Source organism: Plodia interpunctella, chromosome 6 (assembly GCF_027563975.2).
Source record: "Plodia interpunctella isolate USDA-ARS_2022_Savannah chromosome 6, ilPloInte3.2, whole genome shotgun sequence".
In the NCBI taxonomy this organism is placed as follows: domain Eukaryota; kingdom Metazoa; phylum Arthropoda; class Insecta; order Lepidoptera; family Pyralidae; genus Plodia; species Plodia interpunctella.
Window position 1 is genome coordinate 10,648,455 of NC_071299.1, and position 20,382 is coordinate 10,668,836.

The 20,382-nt window shown below is 36.4% G+C and overlaps 1 protein-coding gene across 9 annotated transcripts in view; it reads right to left on the minus strand.

Moving 5' to 3' along the window:
- Nucleotides 1-20,382, minus strand: part of cno (canoe) — a 107,194-nt gene that overhangs the window by 50,111 nt on the left and 36,701 nt on the right. For 8 of the 9 annotated variants that reach the window (XM_053747142.1, XM_053747148.1, XM_053747150.1 and 5 more), the window contains 2 exons: nucleotides 18,703-18,860; nucleotides 18,030-18,111 (listed from right to left, as the gene is read on the minus strand). In XM_053747142.1, coding sequence (XP_053603117.1) covers nucleotides 18,030-18,111; nucleotides 18,703-18,860 — 240 coding nt within the window. Of the gene's footprint in view, nucleotides 1-9,890; nucleotides 9,996-18,029; nucleotides 18,112-18,702; nucleotides 18,861-20,382 lie in introns of those variants that run through there. The other variant, XM_053747149.1, reaches the window with a different exon arrangement.

Genomic DNA, 20,382 nt, shown 5'->3' on the forward strand with positions numbered 1-20,382 from the left:
AATACAAACTACAATATCCCCGTGAAACAACATTAGCTAGTTCGGTAGCACGTATACGCGATAAGACTATAAGAAACCCTTGACTTGGGGCCGACCTTTTGAAGGCAAACGCGTCCCGGTTACATACGAGTAGGCAAATAATAAGGTAAATAGTGGAAAGAAATTGCTTGGGTTACGGACGCACTCGGATGAAAAAAGCGTACGTTTTTTCGTCCGTGAAAACTTCTTTAGCGGCGTTGTGCACTTTTTGTGATTGGCAAAAAATGTTAAACTCGCGTCAGGACACGTGACATTCGTAAGACGTCGACATTCGTAAGAAAAAATGCACAACTATTTATTTCTTAGAGTTTTCACTTCTGCCGGCACTCCCGGAGTGCAACCCGTTTTTTGTTTTTAAAAAGGACTTGTTTTTTACACGAAATAATATTTACCTATATATAAAGAGAAGAACAGTTGGTGATGTGGTTGGTTAATTAACCAAAGCTTTAAATCCCTCTCCCGATCATATCTTGAATGTTCCCGGTTTCGTTCGTGGCTGTGAAGCCGCGAAGCCAGGGGGCCAGCGTAATAAAATCCTTAATTTTTTTTTTGATGATTCAGCTGTGATTTTACAACCGTCCGCGTGCCTGACGTCAACCCTCCTTGGAAATCCCTATATATGGATCTAAACAGCCCTATTTCATTCCGTATTGTACACACTGAACATTTTACGCTGTAACGTGACAATGTAGTTTAAACGCCCAATTTTTATGCTTATTGCTTTACATTTTGTTGAGCACTTCGTGTAAAATAATTTAGGGATAACGCTCGTCACTTTATTCACCATGACGATCATATACATTAATGTAATACGTCTATTAATGTTAACAATATAATAGCTCAGTCCTCTATGAAAGTCCTATTTGAAATATTAATAAAAACTAAGTATCACTTTCATAAATTGCACTGCACTATTTTTTATAGATAGTAATTTATTTTCCACAGTCAGACGCGATATTTTACATCTGTTGAATCGCGACACGAACATCCCTTGATTTGTTCGCAAAAAATGAATGGGATTATTTTCATTTGAATGGAATAGAGATAACAGATGGAACAAAAAGGGCAAAGGTAACCGTGATCCGTTGATCCAAATAAAATTGGATTTGAAATCAATCGTCGAAATTCACTTTGAATACAAAGATTTAAAGAGAAGAGGCATTAGTCCTTTCTTAAAGTTCACTAGTGTGTATACGACTACTTGCCAATAGATGGCGTTAGGTGTTCGTAACAATAATATCGGATGCCAGAAGTTCAAAACCTGATAGTAATATATTTTCAATGCAAAAAATATTTATTGGATCAGGACAGAAACATATGAAAACATTGTTTTAGCAATACCATATTCGATAAGAAAAAAGTACCAACACTGAAAGAAGCTGGGTGAACGTGTTACCATGTCAAGTTACGTTACATCTCTATGCCTTTGTAATAGGATCGAATTTTAATTGAACTTGGCAAAGTTGATGCGCTTTTGACAGAAAAATAATATAATAATATTAGGACAAATCACACAGATTGAGCTAGCCCCAAAGTAAGTTCGATACTTGTGTTATGGGGTACTAACTCAACGATACTATATTTTATAACATATATATATAAACATCCAAGACCCGGGCCAATCAGAAAAAGTTAATTTTTCCATAATGACCAGACCGGGGATCGATCCCGGGACCTCTCGGTTCAGAGGCAAGCACTTTACCACTGCGCCACCGAGGTCGACATCGGTTAGTTCAACGAGCGATGGATGCGTTGGACGATACAAAACTACGTAATATACGTTATGATTACATACGCAAATGTGTACTGCAAATATATCTTTGAAACATTAACTTTGTCCTTCCAAAAGTACACGTGTAAATCTGTAAAAATTACACGTTTCTAGTTCTTGTATTGACATGAAAACATCGGGTAAAGCAACGAAAGCCAAGCGATAAATCATCAAGGCACAATGAAAACACACGCTTGAGGTTCGCAAACAGAAGGTAATTAGGGTGCTCGCGTCACAAACTGGACACACCAAGCTGACCGTTTTGCGTCACGATTCTTACACGCCTTAAGTTATTCCTCTCAAAACACCACTTTAGAGCTGTGTGATCGTTATTGTTCTAATACTAGCTTTTTCACGCGGCTTCACCCGCTTGTATTTCTCTGCGAGAGCGGAAACGATTTTCATACAGACATTCAACCTCGATTTATAGTCAATTGGGGGATGATTTTTGTTTAAAAAAATATGAGCCTATGTTTGAACGGGGGTCTTTAACTACATGCATACCAAATTTCATCAAAATCGGTCCAGCGGTTTAGCCGTGAAAGCGGAACAGACAAACAGACATACAGACTTTCACATTTATAATATTAGTATGGATTTATTTAACTTGCAATTTAAATACAAAATTTCAGCTCAATCCGGTTGAAGATATCTGCTTCAAAATTGAGTTGCAAGATTCCACCAGAGACAGTTACATTGCAAGTTAAATAAAACTTTGTAAAATACAAATATTGCAACGAAGACAGAGAAAATGTGATGTTAAGTTACCTTTTTTGGGTTAAAGGCCGCTTCGCTCTTTCAATAAAATTGCGAAGGATAATAAAATTGTTTTCATAATAACGCACCCTGATATTAAAGAAAATGGCTCGTATATTCTACTGATATTGGGTGATTCTACGTTATCTGCGGGACCAGATCAAAATTAAGGGTGCACTAAACATTGATGACACTAAACACCGGATGATCTTAATAAAGATAGAGAGAGAATATCAAATCTCTTCCAAATCGCCTAAAGGCATTTGACATGCCTTCACTATTATTTCTACGATTCAGTTATGTTACGATTATAATTTCTGTTTCTGGGGGCACGGCAGTGCCCCCGCCAAGTCGAGCAAAAAAAGCGGCACAGCCGTACCATCCTTTTCTCGAAGCAAACGTATATCTAACACGAAATCACAGTAAACATTTATTGAAATATATCTAAAATAATAGGAGCAGAAATAAACTTATGAACGTAGAAATTATGAATGAATTACCACCACAATATTTTCAATTAAAATCACAAACTAATAAATGATTAGCATTACAAAACGAACGCAACGGTGGAGTGAAACGGAATATATGAATAGCAAATATTATACTCATATGTATAATACCCACACGAGTAAACACGACCGCGTGAGAGAAGTCCTCAGATTTATATATTACATATTTGAGAAATCAATGCAACTCTTGGAATTAAGGAGAAAAATTGAATTTTTTATAATTCCAATTGTAATTCTAATTTAGAAATTAGCAGTTCTGATAAAAAAACCTTCAACAACATACAATAGAAATTTTCTTACAATAATTCATTCTTCAAAATTCTTCATTTTAACAAAATTAAATGTTGTATAAATATTTCTATTGTCACAAATTATTACAAAATTTAATTAATACTAAGATATTATTAGACTAGTTACTACTTTTTTAAATCTATTATTTGGGACTGATTATACATACAATTAAGGAACCACTGAAAGAAACATTATTATCACGTTGTACTATAGACCCCTTTGGCCTAAACACACGCAGTGCTCGAGTCAACATGGAATTAGTTCAATTATTTGCTTTCAGCACCTGTTACCCTGAATCCGTAAATGAACCCTTTATAAACAAAACTTGGCCATCAATATTTACGAAGTCTGTAGGTCAATTAACGAAGCGTACATTAACAGCACATTAACCTACCCTACTTCATTGTAAATTCGCTTCTACTACCGTCACACAGATTTTCTCAGGTTAAATTGAAGCTGTTGACAGTACGATTCTCTGTCACACATGTAAATTGATGTACAAGTGTACAGAGCATAGTACGCGTTACAATAATTGTAGTCTATTACGTAACATAACCCTTTCTTCCATTATTACTACATAATACAATACAGCGACTTTCGCTTCCCGTTGTCTGTCCCTATGCACGAAGCCGGGGCGGGTCGCTAGTAGCTATGTAAAGTTCAGGATTTTTTTTTGTACTACCAAGCAGGCAAACAGATATGCAGCCCATTTGATGGCAAGTGGTCACCGCAGCCTATGGACGCCTGTAACACTAGGGACGTCACACGCGTGCCTACTTTGACAAATTAAAAGAACCCCGACTATCAATATTAATTTTGCTACAACTTTGGAACGGCTCGGGATAAAATTATCTACGACACAAAAGCCCAGGGACAGATTTCGTTTATTTCCTAGAAAATTTAACATGTTTAACATATTTAAGCTAAGAAAATTTAACATGTTTAACAAGCTAACTATTCAGTCTGCTTGTCTTTTAGGATTAGGATTTGCGTTCGCAAATCCTAAATTTAACTGAAGTGAACGTTGCAAAGTTAACAGTGAGGACGAAATCAAAATAGCCGTGTAGCTAAGCAATCACCGTCAGTATTAACCGAACCGAATGTAAAATTGAAACACGCCTGTATAGACTAAAATTAGTTTATCGGCCTCTGTAGCGAGCTGGGCAGTTATTGAATGAACTATAACTAAATTAACTACACTATATTAAATTAAGGAAATTGGATAATATTCAGTGTATAATTTTTTTTATAGGTAACTTTTCTTAATGGCGACCTGAGCTGACTTCACACGGGGTAATTTATATACTGTTGTATGTTACATGATAAGTATGTTTTTTTGTATTATCTAAATAATAGTGAAATATACTGGATAAAAAATGTAAAAAAAAGCTAACAGACACGGAAGGCAACTTTGTTTTATACTATGTAGTGATACTACAGCTTACAATGTTAAACTTAACATTGTAAGCTGTAGTATTATATAACTATATAATAACATATCAATATATGTGTTCAAAACAGGACAAAGAATGTATTACATTGTTAATTAGACTTAAGAATATTGGTACCTCCTGTAATTGCAACTGTTATGGAAGAGCGTGGCTTTCTGACATAGGTCTACTTCACTTAATAGGAGGTCACAAATACTGAAACACATTGTACCTTTTAGCTAAAGAAATAAATATTTTTTTCATTTTTAATTTTCATTTGGAATGGTCCTATTCTGGCGCGGGGACCACACGTATTCCTATAGGTATGAATTGAAAGTTAATATAGCGTAAAAGTGCAAGATGAAGACAAATATGCACGAAATAGTGCCCACCACACGTCCAGAGCGGGGCAGGTGGCACCTTGACATTTGCGCCAACGCTCCATTGCGTCGACAATTTGCTATCAAACTTGTTCTATCCGCTATTTCAAGCGAAAACATCTGTTCAGACTTCAAACTTAATTTGAAAGGTGAGACTATATGAAAGCATTTGTGAGAGATAAAAGGGGATAAGCCATATTGTCCAACTACGTAAATAGAAATGTGTCACCGTCGCTCGGTTAAAATCGTAATAAATTATAGACCTAAATCTTCCTTTTAATCACTCAATCTATTAACAAAAACGACATCAAAATCCTTTGCGTATTTTTATAAATCTGAAAATAAATAGGTAGACAGATAGCGGGAAGCAACTATGTTTTATAATATAGTGATGACAGACACTTCTGTGTTTATTAATAATTCTGTGATGTCGAACTTAAATCTACCTAGATTCAATTTCCATTTGAAATATACCCTGGATTTACTTCTAATCCTTCTAATCTGTATGTATATTCAATGCATATCCTAACCTATAACTTTGTTAGGTTGAGGGTTTAATCCATAGTTAATATTTTTTCCCACTTTTCTCCCGACAAATTTATTATTAGCAACACGTTTATAAAAGCTTGCTCTACTTTATCAGTTACAGTGTCAATATCTCTGTCCGTCACCAAAAATTTTACAAACTGAATTGCCTGAAATTCAAATCTAAACGATTTTTCCTATAAATATATATAAATGTCCAATGCGTTTGCTACGTTAGTTACAGATGGAAAACTAACTAACTAGGCAAAATGTCGAAGAATAATTTATAAGTGGCGCTACACCAGCGAATTAATAATGAATTGAAAAGGATATGCATCTTACAAAGAAATCAATTAGGCTTGCTTGTAAGAGATAATTTATATTTAACCATAGGTTCGTCAAACTTTTATCCCAAAATTAACACGGGAGCGCAACCCCGGTGCGCAGCTAGTTAGAAAATAACCTTTCTTGTCAAATTTTTTAAGTGTACCTCAACCAGGCCAGACAAGTTTGTTCCTTTGTAGATTATATTCCCGACTAGACATGCCAGAATTTTGTATTGAATAACGAAATGATAATCGAATAATAAGTTTATTATGTTAAGAACTTGTAGGGTTGCTTTGATCGCTTATTCGAAGTGCATTGTTAGTCGCGACCTACATCGGAATAATGCCCTTTTAGGATATTCTTGTTCCTTAACTTTGGACAGAAAAAGGAATTAGAAGACGATAGAAATGCCATCAGCTGGTATATACCTGGCTGTTACCTTGTATATTGTCTATACGTAATCGAATTAAATGAAATTATATATATAATTCAATATATATAATTTCATTTAATTCGATTACGTAAAATGAATTAAAATGGAATTTTGACAGTGCGTGCGTGTCTGAGAGCAAAATAAAATATTCTAATTTCTGAACAATTTGTAGTCAAATGAAAAGGGTATAAACTGAGACTGGATATTCTTCCTACCTAGCATATTATAAGCCGCTATGGTGTTTGATGTCGTCAAGGATGATATGCGTGCCAATGGTCTGACAACTAAAGATACCGAACACCGTGCGAAATGCGAGGGAAAATAGTAAAGAGGGCCCTGGGCTCAGTCGCTCTATGACGACGGTAAAAAGCGAAGACGCTCAGACGACACAGACAATATTTGTGATTAACAGAAGCGATAAAAATTAGGGTATTTTTGGGGATATGTTCGCGACCTATATTGACCAAGAGTATCCTTATGAGGACATTATTAATTATTCGCTGGCTTTATATCAGCTGACTAGTATTCATTTATGATCATTTATTAAGCATTTTAGAATTGTGGGTCATTTATATTCAACAGGCAAAAGCGTTTTCCTGTTTTGTATAATGCTTTTACTAAAATTTAAAAAAAAAACTGAATGAATTATAATAAAGTCTGTTCAATTCAAAATTAGGTCTATTTTCACGTCCTTCGAGTGAGCTACCGAAGCTGTTTTAAGCAGTTAAAAAGTGCACGTTGTTGATAGGAATAAAATTGTTTTGTCTACCATACCACAGCAGCTAGCAAACTATATAATAGTAGGCTATATAAACGGTAACAAAATGACATATCAAACGGAGAATGAACTAATCTTAACAAGTTAAATCACAGTAATAGAGTCAGAGCAAACAGATTACGTTAATCTGGAAACAGATTAAGTTAATCCGTTTGTCAAGTCAAGAATATACAGCAGAAACCGTGTACCGAATCGTAATTACTACAATATAGGGTTACTGTCTATACGATTTTAATTTATTATTTTTTAAACTGAATTAATTAGACATACGAAATTTAAATTTAGAATTGGCGACGACAACGCCCCGCTCTGGACAATTTCAACACATGATTCAGAATTCAGTAATATTTTTTGGGCGTGATTCGAATTGCCAGCGTTCGAATCGGGCAGACTCCCCGAATTTAGGCAAAAGTGGGAGCCCTAGAAGATATCTCGTCGGGCCGCTTCTGTTTTATTATTCAGACTGCGGCACGGATAGCCGATTCCTAGAAAGCCGAGGAATATGGTATTAGCCTGACTATTGTTTTGTAATTATTCGTGTACAATATTCTCTTTGTTTCATAGCATTAACTTGTACAAAGCAAGAGCCTTCGTATAATTTCACAACTAGTCATATAATACATATAGTATGGGAACAAAGAAAATTACTACAGAGTAAAGTCGTTTGTCCACAGCGTCCTTACTTAATCTGAGGGATTTGATCAAAAATGCGTTTTATTTTTTAAAACTTTCAAGTGTTACATGTTATTCCGTTACCTTCTTTTATGAGTACATAAACTATCAAAAAAAGTACTGTCTCTGATAGATAGACTATGAGGTAAACCGCGGCAAAACATAGTTAAAAATATAAAACTCTAGAATGTCTACAATGTGATTGACCGTGTCCAATGTTACTGTGTGATAGACATTTGACACGAAAATGAATAAGTTACAGTACAGACACCAATTTGTATTTTATTGCAAATTATCCGCTATTACCGTGGTATAGAGGTCCATGTTTACCTTGACGTGCAGGTGACTGTACGTGGCAAGTCATTATAATACCGGTGCCGAATTCCTATTGGGATAACTTTATCTTGTTACAAGTTTATGATGAGATGCAGGTCATCGTGTTACAAAATATACAAAATCAAAAATCAAAATCAAATCATTTATTCAGAAATTAGGCCTTCACAGGCACTTTTTCACGTCATATTCTAAATTAAATGATGTTTACCAAAGCTACAAACTACTAGCATTTCGGAACGACCACTGCTGAGAAGAAATGCCGAAAGAAACTCATTCAAACAGTGTTGGTCCCTATCATGCCAGAAGGGCTTACCATTTTATAAAACTTAGTATCTTTAGCTATTCTTAAAGAAAAAATATAGACATACAAAACGCTTAGATGATATAGCTTCCTATTATTAAGTATACAGTACAAAGAACTTATCGTTATGTTATGGACTGGACTGTACATGCCATGTCCAGTTGCTAATCCACACGAGAATCTGTCTAATTGCGAATCTGTTCTTTTGCTATGGAGGGACGAAGCCACGGGCTAAAGGTAGTTTCTAGATAAATCACGGCAAAATTGAGGTTGTTATCATTTAATGATAAGCAAACACCGCATTAAACAGATTAAATTATTCTATAACGAACTCAGGCTTGCTTGAGTAAGAACAATGTCAGTCATTCGAAATTGATTTCAATTATCATTAACCTATTGTGAATATCTGAGAAATGATATATGTATACGAAATAAATCCCCGACTACCGAATAACAAAACCACAAGCCACTAACCACAACACTAACTGAACTCTGCTCCGAATCGTGTCACGTTGAGTGACGGTCACTTTGTCTTCGTTTTTGCAAGCTTTCATTTAACTTGCTGAGTGTGGGTCAAACTACCTAAATATCCGCTTGTTTTCCTTCATCTATCAGGTAGGCACGTGTCCAGGTGTGGGGTGCATTAAAATGGCTGATAATGTGTGAGTTGAAGATGGTGTTGATCCCATTCCTAACACTTGAAAATGCACTATTATAGTAAGGATCCGATTGGACCAGGATCTGTTTAACCACAACGAGATAATTCATTAAAGTAACAACAAAAGTTTATCCGTCCGTAAAACTTTTTTTCAATTTTAGTAACTTTTGGATTCGCTCCCAAGGTTTGCTCCTGATCACTAAAGGTCATATTACCTTCCCGTGGACACTGTTTTATGTGGCGACTATAAACTGCGACCTTTATCGCTACATTTCTTCGCGAAATAAACCGGTTAAGTCTGACACGCGAGATATATCTCCGGTCTTTTATTGGCGACGACGAATAAAGTGATTCAGAAAGTCTAGATATACAACTTCTTGCAAACTTTATATGCGCTAAACAAGTTAGAAAATTACTTTATATTAGAAAATATTTATAATCAATGAATGGAAACACTTTTGCGAAACTTTAAAACTTCAAGGTCGATATTATGCATATCGATTCGGCGAAGCGAACGGGCATCGAACCGCGAATCGGGTTTAAAAATACCGGCCGGCGACTGGCGTCCGCGGACACACCGGTCAGACTACTCCGGCACATGCGTTTGTTTACTATCGGACGATCGGGGCTTGCAGCGGCCTCTGGCGACGTCTTCGGACGTGGAGGAACTACTTGGCAACTTACGACGGATGCCCCAGTCCATGGCGCGGAGCGGCGCGCGGCGCGGCGTCCGTAGCAAGACTGCCGCGTCGCCCGCCTCTTCCCTATGGTTAAAGCTAAGTGTGTTGGCACAGGAGACGTGCTGGGATATTGCTCACATATGTACCTATATGTCTACTGGATAAACTTTCAACAACAACTTTCGAGTTGCAGCTACAAATCAAAATAAGTCAAACTTACATCGCTTTTCATGAGTTAACTTTGTTAAAGTCTTAACGGACTAAAGCATAGGATGATGAATGGCGTAACATTCATTAGGTTTTTGAAGTGAAAACTCTTTTAGCAGCGTTGTGCACTTTTTGTGATGGGTGAAAAATATTTAAAACGTTAATATTCAAGATTTCACTTCTGCCGGCACTCCCGGAGTGCAACCCGTTTTTTAGTCACACGCATTATTACTAGAGCTTGTATGGATTGTACAATACAGCTATCGATAAAGTACGGTTGACGAAATAAGCAACATTATTGTTGAACAGGAACAAGCCTGCACTAGCCTTTGTTGGCGATGTCAATAACGATATCATGTATTCTACGTTTCACATTTGCATTTCAAAAGATAGCAGATATATCGACGAATTCGCCGATAAATGGGAATATTTGTGGAGTTCGGCTCTGCTCAGAGGAAAAATAAATATTGAGACAAAGCCACTGAAAATAAACATAGGAATTTATTAAGAGCAAGTCGCAGCTCTCAAATGTTTTATATGGAGAGTACGCAATTGGCAATTTTTGTTTACCTTACTTGATGGGCATTCGAATTCGAGCATATATGTGACATATTATGACGCCTTTATATAAATGTTTTGACAATTGCGTCAAAGATTTTGTATTATTGAATTTTTTGAAACAATTGTAAGCAGCCAATAACGTACCTACGTCGACACTATATACTTAAGTAGTCTAGAGAATATTCTGAATTATGTGGACGATATGTGATTGGCGTCTGATGTTCTTTATAAAGCCGCCCCTGTTTTACTTACTTCTATATAAAATACCGTAAGTTTTGTAGGCAATAAAAAGTGAACTGTCTATTTATCTCCTCTGCCTCGGGACAGATTTAAAGATGAAAAGATATCACAATCGGCCGAGTTCATTTCCCGACGGGAATTAGATCCAGTTTACGAGACCATGAAACTCTTTACCGCCTATACTGGAGTTTGCGTAAACCTCGGATTACGCGACAGAGGTGACCAACGGTTTTAGAGAAACTGGACTGTATTTAATAGCTTTTTTTTTGCATACGCTTTTATCGTAAGTTGAGAGATCTTATTCTATCAAGATCCTGATTATTTAATTGATTTTGACGCAAGCTTTTATTGTCGTCAGGGAGATATTGTTACATTCCCTATGGCACGAAGTCTTATTTATTTTATTATTCCGTTTAGTCTGTATAATACAGACTTTTTAATTTAATAATTAAAGGCGTGGCAAAAAATAATGTCCGAACGGTAAACAGATGAGGAGTTCCAACGAAGCCGATCTTAGGAGTATTATTAGGTCGCGCTTATCATAATAATGCTTTGTCGAGTGGAAACTTCAACTCTGTACAGGACGAAATTCGTGGATGAAATTTATCATGCTCTGTGCTAGATGAAAAGGGCGTTTTTTACAGACTAGCCGAATCGGTTTACTTTGTACTGACCCAAGTAATTAATCCCTCGTGTTGGTTCCCACGTTCCGAAAACGTTAGATGATTAAATTCCTAGCGAAGTTATTACTTCGTCTCCTATTGGAGAGGACATTAATTTGACTTATCTGCGATCTAACTGTTGCAATTGTACATAATGTAACTGCATACATTTTTAATTAAAAGAACCCTTCGATCCTTAATAAAAAACAACTGAACAAAAATATCCGATCCGGCGGCACGGGAAATGATACGATAAAAGAACATACCTATTTGTCACATATCAGGGAAGAATGACTGCTGTGGAAGAAAGTTCTCAGCTACAATGATGAATCATCAGAGCCACGATACTTAAAAATACGAATGGGATATCTCTAAATAAGTTTAACATTTCATTTCCTTTGCGACATACGCAAATTTTAAAGATAAAAATATAGCTAAAATCTAGAATTAGATCTCCATATTAAACTAATTTACCAACATCAAATTGTTCTTAATGATAGATTATAAAGAGGCTAACAGGCAACAGCAATATTTTATTACAAACCCATCCGAGCCTTTTAACGTTAACCACGGCTCTTATCTCAACATGGCTGTCGGTGTCGTCAAGCTAAACTTTAATCGTTCTCTATAAAATCTAACTCTTAGCCACTAACATGAGACACCAGGCGAGGATCCAGCACTCGAAAAAGGGAACTCGCATATCATTATTGACATTATATGAATTGATACGCGAGCCAGCGGTCTGACAACTGTCGATGGCCTGTCGGTAGCATCAACTATCGATAGATCGACAACAGTACCTTCCGGGAAAAAACCGGGAAAACGCTCAGACGAAAGAGTGACAGATCGACGACTATGGTAAGTCGTCGATCCGTCGTTAAATGACTAGTAAGGGCATATTCGCTTTCAATGTATGAAAGTTACAAAGAAATGGCAAATAGACACAAACTCGCCGGGCACTATTGGCAGGACGATACATTTATACCTTGGGAATTGTGTTTGTTGGCGATCGACAAAAATACATGTACATCATAACATTACATCCCTTTAACTGCTTAGTAACTTGCAGTAGACTGTACCTAATATAGGCTAAGCCATAGCCCAATTAGTGAGCCCAAAGGTCAGTGTCAACGACACCGCGGACACAAGTACGTACTTACCCTGAAATAATGGCGGGCCGAGTTGTGTACTCAACGGACTATGGAGCTGTCATGGACAAGTACAGTCATCTATGTAAATAGGTCGCAATATAAAAATGCTTTGATCATTGACCCTTCAAAATGATCTACACAAATTAAATTCAAGTTAAGGATTTTATTAGAAAGTATTATAGTTTTCTCGGTGACTACCAAAATCCGTGTATAATATACGATATATATCTAGATGTATTAAGAAATACACCAGTTTCCTTGTAGACTAATTAGTTTTTAATGGAATAGTCGATTAGGAAGTTCAGCTATCTTTTATTTCCATTTCTGGATCCTACGTCTCTCACTGACATAATGATCTCATACATACAAATAGCTATCTTATGCTTCCTTATCTTTACATATTATAAAACTAAGTCTTTTGCTACGTTTGTCTGTCTGTTCGCGATAAACTCAATAACTACTGCACGGATTTTCAAATGGTTTTCAGCAATAAATAGTTTGATTCCAAAGGAATTGGGTGTATATAATTTATTACGTTTTTTACCCAAGCGACCGATACGGGCGGCTGGTTTAAGATAAGCATACAATTTATTTAAAATAAAACAAAAACGATCTCTAATAACAAAATGTCGCAGAAAAAACCTACGTGTTTTTTGTTTCACATCAGCACAACAGCGCCACTCCGTCTCCCCTCGGAATTAGCTTTTACGACTGCGCTCCATACAAAAACCGCACGAATTAGTTTTATGAACATAATAGCTTTCCCTGTAAGTAATTATATCTACTGTGATAAAACCATCTGGTAGGAAAAACGGCTAACGTCATTTTCATTCACAGGAAGTATGTGTTATTCCAAAAACTAAATTTTAATTGCAAGCTTGTATTGAGGAAAGGTTTAGATCGCCTGATTACGTTAAATTAACCGAACCCGAATGCTGATGGGGTTATTATACTATATGTTATATGGTGTAAATTTGTCATTGTTCTATTCTTAAGTACAGTCGACCGCATATCAAGTTACTCTGCAAAATCTATACAGTGGTCATGTGCCGTTAATAATGGCCAATAGGCAATATTTTGGGTAGGACGATAATGCTTTTGATCGTACCTACTAATCGAGAGTTACACTACCGATTGTTTTGCATTGCAAAACCGCCAGTAGGAACACGCGATACTTTTGACCGTATTAACGAAAATCTATTATATTATAGATTTTCATTCAATACATGATTTGATTATTTTAATAAAATTTACTTAACACGCAATACTTTTGACCGTATTAACGAAAATCTATTTAGATTTTCACTCAAAACACGATTTGATTGTTTTAATAAAATTTTACTACATTTTAAGGGTTAAAGGGCGACCTTTAACCCTTTACTGAACTAACAGTATTGATTATAGGCGTGATTAACAATTATTTGTGTCTCATTTAGTGTCCATCAAAGCGTTATAATCGTATAAGGGATAAAAATTTAAAGCTGACATAATAAAGGAAATGTTAAACGTGGCGGGAAGTGTTACTCGCTTTCCAATGCATTAAGTTGAAAACTTGATATAACTTCGTTGGCAGTCCATTAGGTCTGGTCCGGGCGGTCTGGTCGGGGCGGTCTGCCGGACCGTGGTGCGAACCATTCACAACTTAAAATTTAATTCAACGTTACAACACTGCATAGTGAAAATTTGCCTGTCGCGACTGTCTGTAAGAAAGCGATAAACTGAAAAACTACCGGACGGATTTTTGTAGGGCTTTCACCAATAGATAGTATGATTTCTGAGGCAGGTTTAGGTGTACGACGGTTTTGTTGTAGCGAAGCCGGGACGGGCCGATAGTCTACAAAATAAATCTGCTTTCTGAATACATATATCTATCTTCACTTACATCGTGCAATGGATTTATAATGAATCAATTATGGATATAAAAGCATCGCTAGTTCACCAAAAACTTACTGTTTTGATACAATACAGCAATAAGTTCCTTTTCACGGCTAAATTGCTGGGCCGATTTTGATTTCATTTGAAATAGATATAGTTAATGGCCCGAAGTCAACATGGGCCGAAGTACCACGGGCAGAGCTACAGGTATTAGCTAGTAACCCCGCTTCGTTTCTAATGGTTATTGACAAAGTTCTTAATAATTGAAAAATAAAAACTGAATCTAGAGGTACAATTGCAGAATCTTATAAAACTTATATATAGATCTGGTAATAAATAACAAATCAAAATGTGTTTCCTCACGGAACGACCTTCGTTTCGAGTTGGCAAATCACGCCTTCATCATTTATGGGAGACATGAAATAAAGAATCAAATAATAACTTTATTACAGACAATGCCTATAAAATGGCTCGGGATTTAAAGCGCAAAGTTTATAGGTTCGATCGTAGTCAAGTGTGTAACAAGTGAGCAAGCTATATTAACTTTTTAAGTTGTCCAATAAAATTTGTATTTATTTAATCTATGTAGTGATCATAACGGCGAGTTTACAGACAAATTTGTCAATTGTGCCGTACATTTAACATCACGATGTTAAATGTACAATATTTAAATTAGGCCAAATCCCCAAGCGGCGATGGTGTAATGGTTAAGACGCCCGCCTGTGGATCGAAAGGTCCCAGGTTCGAATCCTATTCGTGCCACATGAGTTTGTATACAAATCTGACTCATATATAGTAGTTTTCATCGACTACCACTTGCTACCGGTGAAGGAAAACATCTTGAGGAAATCTGCAATGGTTGATTATTATTAACTTGTGTGTGAAATGGAGAAGGCAATGGCAAACCACTTCATTAATAATGCCAAGAAAGTTGTTGTGTGTGTTTCATTCCACATAATGACCACGACCCTCAGCCATGAGGAATACGACTATGAAGAAGAAGAGGTCCCCAACCGCGTTGACAGTTTCCAATTTAGATCACAGTTGAACTTCGAGCGTTGCGCTTTTTTTACCGTTTCCGTATCGCAAAAATGGGATTTTTATCAATGCTATACTGTAAACCAACATTGTCATTGTCAAAAAAACAAGTTTCAAAGAGAAACTTGTAACCGAAACGGCTAAAACGGCACAAACAACGGCTAGAACGCTCGAGGTTCATCGTGATACAGCTGAGGATATTAGCGCGATTGGAAAGCAAGCTTAGATAGAATTATTTCTATTGTCATTTTTGATGGAACATATTACATTACAACTAATAGCTCATGTAGAAAAGATTGTGATTCTCATTTCCTATCTGACCCAAATGTTAGATTGAATCCTTATTATATTAGCCCTTATCACTAGTAACGAAGGTTCTTTGTAACCGTACCATAATCTAATATGTGATGTAGGAAAATATACGAATACCCAATGATTGTTGGCAAAACTTGTTAAAAGATGCAGTTAGAGAAAACCTTCGTTCATATTATTCAGCATACTGTTAAGGACAATTTTCATTACATGGACTAGCAATTAATATGTATCCTTTGCCTAGTGTGGAAGGAAACACTACATAATACGTAGAAAAATAAAACGTGGTCATATTGCCGATAGAATTCGTATAAGTGGCCTTCTTTTCGGATCAGGTTTTTAAAGCTGTGTTCTTAGGAGTACCTTGATGGTTCAGTGGGAAGAACCAGCAATGGGTTCTATCACCACTCGATACTGAGTTTAAAATAACTATTTTAAATCCACCATATACAGATATTACAAAATAGTTGTAATAAAAACAATAAAATTTCAATTATTCAGAAAGGAGGCCTTCCCAGACGTCAAATTTAAATAATACATATATTTCTCTCAAACAAAAACCCTATTCCAATCTACCATAGTATACGCAATCGGAACAGTGTACACTGAACATCACCTTCATTATCGAGTAATCCTGCAAGTGATCATTAGTTCCTATTACGCACAAGCCTATCGACCCCATACATCACACAGGCTCGCAATATGGCATAATCTAATTAATTATTACAGATTTATGTAGCGGCGCGCGATCAAAAGCTAAGCTGGTTTTGATACAAATGTGGATTCCAGTATCAAGTTAGGTACTATTGTTTTGATAGATTGATTACACAGTTTTAGGCGTATAAACTGAATTGTTATAATTCATACCTTTTGTCCTTCTTTTACGTCAAAACAGAGCAATGATTTTAAGTGTTTTTTTATGTGGATACTGTTGGAATGACACTAAGCCATGGGCGATGATCAAAAATATGTGTAGGCATTTTAATTAAACATTAGCTGTGCTACGAATTAAAGTAAACACAAGTACTTACGTGTTATAATTTAAAATTCTGCTCAACCGTTAACTGTTCTATTTAATAGGTCAAGTTATTTGATAAGGTCCCTCGGGTCATTTTGAAAAATACATTTTATATGAACATTTTGCGAAATAGACGTTATGCGAATAATACGTACGAATGTATCTAAAGAACACTCAATTCCATCTCACTCAGTTAATAAGACTTATCAAACCAAATGAGCCGTGGTTCCGTCTGCAACTGCAACGTAAACAGATTTCCTTGCGAAGGACAAGACTGCGTTGTTATGGTACTGGGATCGCGTGTTTAGTTTGTGTTCTTGCTTTGCAACGTTTGTAGACGTTAGTTTAATAATAAATATAACCTACATTCAAAATGAAAACTAAAAATAGAGAAGCTTGCCGATTTTAGTGTGTCTTATTATTAAATGCTTGTTCTTATTATGCAAGTGACAAAATTTTTAATTTTTTGCCAGACGTTTCGTTGAGTATTCATCGGTCACATTCATCGGTTGGGCCGTGCCCACCCCAAAACTTTCACAAAATAAAGTCTAAAAAAAAATTTAACCTAAATAAGGTAGAAAACTACCAAGGACATTCACGGCAAACTGACCTGCCTGACCATTTGGAAAATATCTCTAGATACGTCCGTGTGCAATACGAAAGTCAAACATTAGCACATATCTTTAGTTTGACTCAATTTGAAAAACTTTAAATAATGTTCCGAGCGCAATCACAATCTAATGTAGACTCCACACTAACATTCGCGGAACATTGCGTAGTATGAGTGATTTTAATCTTCTTCTTGTAGAATCGGAATGGCTATTATATAACTTATTATAGTTATTTTATTTATCGCAATGAAAAACCAGCAATGTATATCGAATTCGACAAAGTTTGGCGAACTGTTCGCGTACTTTTCTTACGAGTCCTAACATGTAATCAATCTTCATAGTACAAATAATTTCCTATATATATATTTTTTTAATTTGTATTGCTGAAAATGATAAAAGACACGACAAGATTGCTTATTAACATAATAAGGGTAGTAATAAAAACGGAGTGTAGAAGCAAGCGCTTACCTCGATTGTGATGTGTCATGACAATGGCGAGTGGACACTCGTCGTCCTCCAGCACGTACTCCGAGTTGTCCCGCGTGTCCACCTTCAGCAACACATACATTTATTAACACTCGTTCAAGATTGAATCATTTGACGACCTCGGTGGCGCAGTGGTTAATTGCAAGGCCCTGAACCGAGAGGTCCCGGGTTCGATCCCCGGTCGGGTCATGATGGAAATGATCTTTTTCTGATTGGCCCGGGTCTTGGATGTTTATCTACTTATGTATTTGTTATAAAATATGGTATTGTTGAGTTAGTATCCCATAACATAAGTTTCGAACTGACTTTGGGGCTAACTCAATCTGTGTGATTTGTCCTAATATTATTTATTTATTTATATCAGAAATTAGACTTTCACAATGTGGTATTATTTGGACGAAAACCATAATGTGATTGACCGGTTTCGTCTCAACGCGAAAGTGAAAAGGAAGACAAGGAAAACTTGACACAAGTATTCAAACGAAACAGTAAAATTCGATATAACTGCGTGGCTTATCTCACACAAAGCGGCAAGATAGGCGATGTAAAACCAGACACACTACGAAGGACAAAAATTACTGGCGTTCTGCCTATCTTTTTCTTCTTCTTCTCGCTTTGTATCGTCATGTCCTGGTGACGGCAGCAGAGGCTGTACCTGCACGAGACAGTAGTGGCGCGGCTCGTGGCGGGCCAGGCCGTACTTGTCCAGCATCTCGCGCAGCACGCCCGCCGCCGAGTCGCGCACCGACACCAGCAGCGTCTTGTACGGCACGTCCGGGCACAGCGAGGACCCGTAGATCTTCAGAGTACCGCCTGCGGGTTACCATCATCTCTTAACGCGATACGCGATCCACTTTACGACCTAAACTGAACTGCATCGCTAATTCGTACCGTCGACTTAATTTTTAGTATGAATGCGATTCATTTTAGTTGCCTAAATTGAACTGAGTTGCATTGGAATCGTTCTATAAAAGTTGATGGTAGGCCTGTCTGTTCAACTTTGTCCACGATTCAATTGACGTCGAAATTCGGTGTACAACGGTCGGTGAGGTAGGCATACGAATGACGCGGTTAAAGTGAGAATGAGCGGGAAAATTAAGTAGGTAGAAGAGAAGACCATCGATGGACCAAAGTAGTGAAGGAGTGGTGGCCGAGACAGCGATAGAGACCGGTCGGTATACCACCAGCTGCTGGTCAGATGATATTGTTTTGAAAAGTAATCAAGGCAGGGCCGTCGGCAGTGGCGCGAAAGAATGGAGACCTATACCCAACAGTGAGTTGATGTAGGCTGAAAATGATGATGATAATTCAATTTATGTAAATACCATACATACAAAATGACACTACACATACGATTGCGTAGACAGAGCTAAAGCAGAGATATTTAGTGATTGAGTGTGGTTGCCAATAGCCCCTAGTTATAATAATAATATATATATCTTTATTCATCTCACACAATTGTTACTAGAGGTATTATCCTTAAAACTAAAGAACAACTTCCTTAATGCTAGAAATTGTGAGAGAATGGTGTCCGAGATAAGTTTCAAAGAAACTTGTAATACAGATCACCAAGAATCACGCAAAGTTAGAGTAGAAAACTAAAATATGCTAGTTTGGATATTGATTGACTTGTTGATGTGCCAGAACATATGAGAATCAAAGATACTTAAACAAAGTCAAAATATTTTAACTTACTTTGTTACAAACTCGGTTATATAAGAACGAGGAGTTGTGTGTGTTTCCGCGGAGTGAGTGTATTTCGTGGGTGTAGTGGTAAAAAAAAATAATGTTGAGTATATTGTAGTAAATAGATTTTTACATATATGAAATAAATGAATAAAATAAATTAATGTATAACTAGTTAGCACATCTTTCTTTTAACCTTCCAGTCAGAACCAAAATTTGTATGTTAATCTATATAAATGCCTTTAAGATCAACATGCCATACATTATGCCATATAAATTAAAGTAATATAATTTTAAGAAAAATAAAATGACTATAGAGAAACATATGAAAAACATTACAAAATGAACCAACTATCGCGCCACCATAACTGGCTGGGATCGATTCTCACGCAATAGAACTTTTTCAGTGTGTTCGAAGTTGTCCCTGCTACTGAAAAGTTTGAACGTTTTAAAGAACTCGTATTCTGATGCACCATAGAACATTCACCAATCGAACTGTCACGGGCACGGCATAGACAATATAATATAATAAGGTACGATTTGTTTTCGGCAACGCCGTGGCAAAAAGTTTACTTTGTGTCTAATTATATTTTCTTGAGGTAAAATTTTAAACAAAGAACACTAATTTAATTTATTTTTCATTAAAATA